Raw genomic sequence first — 4,942 nt, forward strand, 5'->3', positions numbered from 1 at the left:
CTCCGCCTACAGTGAAGGAGATTCGTAGTGCGCTTTTTCAACCGTCTTGGATTAACAACCTTCTTGGTTGTAACCAAGTCAACTCGCTGAGTCTTCCTGCTTTTCTTTATTTTATTTTCTTATTATTATTGTTGCTATTATTCTTGAGTTGAAAGTTTTGAGGAAGATATTCTTATTTTGCAGGCAATTCACCCCTCCCCTCTTGTTGGCTCAACTAGACCAACAATAATATGACATATTTACAAATTATGTAGTAATATGTTAGTTGGCATGCCCCAACATATTTAGGTAGTTAATATTTATATAGTTACTTTAATAGATCTTAAAATCAATTCTAGTGTAAAATATCTTATTAGGTGTCTGATCTTTCTCATATAAAAGGATGTTGTATTATGGCAAAATACTCATGTAATTTACCTACCTATATTTTATAGTAGCATCGATGATACTGGGTTGCTTGGGTAAACAATATCATATTTTGCTCAAATAGATATTGGAATTAATTTTCAATACGTGTAAAATACTTCATTAGATGTCTGACCTTTTTCATACAAAGGGTCACTGTTAAGAGTGTAAAAGAACCAAGCTGCTCATGAGTTATTCGAAATTCAATTCGATAAAAACTCGTTTGAGCTCATTAATATGAAACATATAGATAAATATATAGATAAATATATTAAATTTATCTCTACTTATAAAACATATAGATAAATATATTAAATTTATTTATTAAAATAAATGGTAAATTTTAATAAAAATATTATAATTTTCTCTAAATATATAATTTAATTTTTAATAAATATTTAAATTTATAATTTATATTTATTAATCTTGTTTAGACTCGATAAAAGTTCGAATAAGCTCGTGAACCATGAATATATTTGTTAAATAAAGCTCGAGCTCAGTTCGATTATAAACGAGTCAAATTCAAACATTCAAAAGTTCAGCTCGGCTCGGCTATGGCAATTTCACCCGAACCCGATGGAGGATCCGACATCCGATCCGAATAGAGGAGGGTATGGAGGGACTATCAATACTCGAATACCCGATTAAATAATATATATACATATATTAAAGAATTTTTTTTTTTCTAAAATCAACTTACTATTTTGTTTTTGTTGATATTAGTAGAATACTATATAAATATTTAATCTATTTTTTTAATTATATATATTTTTTAATTGGATGGTAATTTTAATATGTTTTTGTTGAATGATAATAGCTTGATAGAAAGAAGAAAAATTACACGTATAGAATATATCCGGTCCTTTAATGGGTATGGGTATACCCATTGGATATCCTATACCTGATGGGTATAAGTACGGAGGATATAGAATCCGACCCGAACACGACCCATTGTCATCTCTAAACTACACTCCTAGTCGTTGTGCTAAGGTAAAATATCTTTTATGATATATAAAAGATATATCTACTTGTATTTTATCGTGAAGTCGACTATATTGGGCAATTTAAAGTTAAGGATATCACTTTTTCCACGACTAGTCTCTCATGCCGACTCATACCAAAGGAATTTTTTGTTGACCCTTTGGAATCGTAGTAAAATCCAACCTTCCTTTCACTAGTGTACACCAATTCAGCAATAGTTGCACTCTTTGGTCCCTTTGGTTGACAATGACGATAAGCAATGACTAATTAGATGACAAGAACCCATTTTTCCCGACTACGTCTCATCTAGGACGTAGCCAAGCGGGAGCCCCCCTTTAATTTTTTGCAAGAGGTATAAGAATAAAAAAAAAAATAAAGGGAGAACGAGAGTTAAGGGGGGCGAATGATACAGCCGCCTCCTCCCCTCAACGTAACACACATTTTTCACCCTCCCAAATATAAATTCCTAATTTCTTCCCGATTTCTTCGATAAGGAAAGTGGGAATGGAAAGAGAAATCCCACAACAGTATGTTTAAAATACTTAAAACTAAAAAAACTGGATTTTTAAAGAGATATTACAATTTGAAAAAAAAAAATAGATAGAAATAAGGATTAATTATTGTATAAATTCTTCTAAGAACAAGAACATGCGAATATTTTTCTCATGATCATGAATAAAAATTTAACAATAAATAATTAAGAATCGCTCACGGCATCAATTCTATCTTCTTCGATCCTAATCGAAGAGCTTAAGCCCCCAATGGAAGTTCAAATCCTCGCAGTGCCTGACGTGTGGCACCACTTTCCCCTTGTCCACGTTCCTCCCCGCCTTGCAGTCGTACGCCGGCGCGAAATGGAAGCACGGCTCCATCGACGACGCCCGCAGGCAAGCCGGGTTGTTTCTGTCGTCCGGACGCATCACGATCCAGGGCCGCAGCCCAGCGAGGCCCTGCGCCACGTACCCGAACGTGGAGAACGCGCTGGTCACCAGCGTGTCGCTGAAGCTCAACAGGTACATCTCCGCCAGCGCCTTGGCGTTGTGCCCCTGCCGCTCCGTCCGCTGCGTCTCCTCGTGGCTCGGCTGGTACACGCCCACCACCTCGCCGGTCGCCGTCGCCCGCTCGTAGAACATGTTCCGGAGCGTCTCGAAGTAGCCCGTCTGGAGACTCGTCACCAGCACCGCCTTCGGCGCCTTCGTTCCCATCGCCGTCGAGGAGTTCGCCGCCGCGTCGATCAGGGTGTCCGGCAAGATGCCTTCTTTCAGCGTGCAGTTGATGACTTGGGCGAGCATCAGTTCGAATTTGACCGGCGCGTTGGGGAAAATTCGAACTTGAATCCCAAGTCTGTCCCCGGCATTGGCTAAATAGGCCTCGTAGTACCTCGTCACGTAGCCCCAAACGGAGTTGGAGGGATGAAGAAGGTATCTGCTCAAATGGTGGAACACCGTCTCCTTCTCTGGGAACAGCCTCGAGAGCTCCTCGTCATACTGCGGCATCAGGAACAGAGCAGGCGCGAAATACTGGTTCGACCTCAAGAAAATCCAGGTGAAGTTTTGGAGCAGGGACTGCGCGTCCTCGCAGTAGAACATTTTGTCGGAGTCGCCGGCGTCGTGTGTGAGGTGGAGGTAGAGAAAAGGCGGCAATAAGGCCCTTTCGGTGCTGTTTCTACTGATCACCTTGTTCTTGAGCAAGTTGCCGTAGCTGCGCGCCGACTGGCCGTAGAAGTCATGGGTCTCGAAGTTGGAGATGGGGAAATCGGACGGCAGAGCCCATGAGGTGTCCGGGAATGGCTCGCAGAAGGTGTCGTGGAGGTCGCCGGGGACGCTGAGGAGGAGAACCTTGTCGTTGAGGAGGGCGTAGAGGAAGGCAGAGACGAGGGCCATGAGTCGGTTGCCGAGGCCGCCGGCTTGGAGCCACACCACATAGTTGCACTCGGAGTTTCCGCCCTCGCCGGTGCTGGCGTTGAGGTGGGGGAGGCTCCGGTTGAAGAGCTCGGTGTTGGGGCCGCACTTCTTGTGGAGGGCTTCGTAGTTCCGGAGCTTCCGGAGGAGGTAAGAGGAAGGGGTGTGATTGGAGTGCCAGAATTGGGAAGACTTGTAACGGCTCACGCAGGAGGCTTCGTCGAAGTCAGGGCTGAGGAGGCCGCCGAGGAGCTTGTCCGGCAGTGACCGTGGCGGTGGACCGCCGGTAGATGCTGCTGCTGCTGCAGAGCAGTTCTTGAGTTCTGCAACGCACAAGAATCAAATTGATCTCTTTTTCTTTCTGAAAGAACAAAGAAAAAGAAGGACGATGGCATCTAACTTTATCAAAGTAACAATTTAATCACAGCAAAGATGTCTAGCAGATGATGATCTTGACTTTCTATACGAAATCAAAGAGCTCAAATCCTTAGAACAGCCAAAAATACAGAGGGGATCTCACCTCGATCAGGGGGCGAGAAGCTGTTGCTGCTGCTGCGAATGAGCGAATCGAGCGGCAGACTGCGAGTGGTTCCCGAGATCCAAAATAGGAGGACGACGGCGGTGAGGGAGGCGGCGGCCACCAGGAGCGGCCGCGTGGACGCGCCGGCGAGAAATTTGTCGGCCATGGCCGAGAAACGGCCCTGTGACTCTTTTGCGTCCGATCTGGAGGCCGCTGGTCGACGTCGGTGGGAGAAGGAGAAGCTCACGGACGAGAATTAGGACTGGAATCCAGTGCGGAACGAAAAAAGAGATCGGTCCATCCTCGCAACGTCTTTCTTTATGGGTTTATTCTACACGCTGACGGTACAATCATTGAACTTTGAATAAATTTAGTGAGTTGGTGCAGCTCGAGTGGTACCCCCACGGTGGAGAAAAATAAACAAGCAGCCTCTGGTTTACTTTGGTTAGCAATTTTTCTCTAAAAGGAATAGACAGGCAGACAAACTGACATTTTATATATATATATATATATATATATATATATATATATATATATATTCCTCCATTGATAAAAAAAAATTATTCCTATTCTCTAATCAAATATATTTATTTAATTATTTCTAATATTTTTGGATATAAAAAATTAAATATAAAATATACTAGATTTTTAATGATATTCAATTAGATGAAAAATATATAAATTTTTTTTAAATAATACGTGCTCAATTTATTATAATCAATTCTAGTTTAAAGTGCTGAATTTAATAAAAATTATGCTCAGTTTTTAAACTATTTGTACCTAAAAAAATATTATGGATAATTTTGGTAGAAAATATACTGATATAAAGTGCTTACTTTAAGAAAAATTATACTCATTTTGATATATTTTCTATAGCACGATTCTTTTTACACCTATAAAAAATATACTAGATTTTCTTTAAATGGTGCTAAATTTAAAAGTCATACTAAATTTAATAGAAAATATACTCGATTCTAATGTAAAAAGTTGGATCTAATAGAAATTATACTTATTTTTAAATTTTTTTTTTGTATCTAAAAAATATAAGAGCAATTTTGATAGAAAATATACTTAATTCTCTAATAGAAGGTGCTGACTTTAAGAGAATTATACTTATCTTTGGACCTAAAAATCT

The 4,942-nt window shown here is 40.4% G+C and overlaps 1 protein-coding gene across 1 annotated transcript; it reads right to left on the minus strand.

Annotated features, from left to right (window-relative positions):
• Positions 1 to 1,986: 1,986 nt before the first annotated feature.
• On the minus strand, positions 1,987 to 4,151 carry LOC121975501 (galactoside 2-alpha-L-fucosyltransferase-like). Its single transcript, XM_042527195.1, has 2 exons — positions 3,808 to 4,151; positions 1,987 to 3,610 (listed from the first exon to the last, which is right to left on the minus strand). The coding sequence occupies exons 1-2, from the start codon at positions 3,971 to 3,973 to the stop codon at positions 2,124 to 2,126; spliced, it is 1,653 nt and encodes a 550-aa protein (XP_042383129.1). The 5' UTR covers positions 3,974 to 4,151; the 3' UTR covers positions 1,987 to 2,123.
• Positions 4,152 to 4,942: the final 791 nt, after the last annotated feature.

The sequence above is a fragment of the Zingiber officinale genome, chromosome 4B (assembly GCF_018446385.1).
Source record: "Zingiber officinale cultivar Zhangliang chromosome 4B, Zo_v1.1, whole genome shotgun sequence".
Taxonomy (NCBI): domain Eukaryota; kingdom Viridiplantae; phylum Streptophyta; class Magnoliopsida; order Zingiberales; family Zingiberaceae; genus Zingiber; species Zingiber officinale.

Bases quoted from the DNA above. Each gene is read 5' to 3' on its own strand.
- LOC121975501 (XM_042527195.1), bottom strand. From the start codon at position 3,973: ATGGCCGACAAATTTCTCGCCGGCGCGTCCACGCGGCCGCTCCTGGTG. The intron at 3,611-3,807 runs GTGAGATCCCCT...TGTGCGTTGCAG, and splicing joins CTTCTCGCCCCCTGATCGAG to AACTCAAGAACTGCTCTGCA.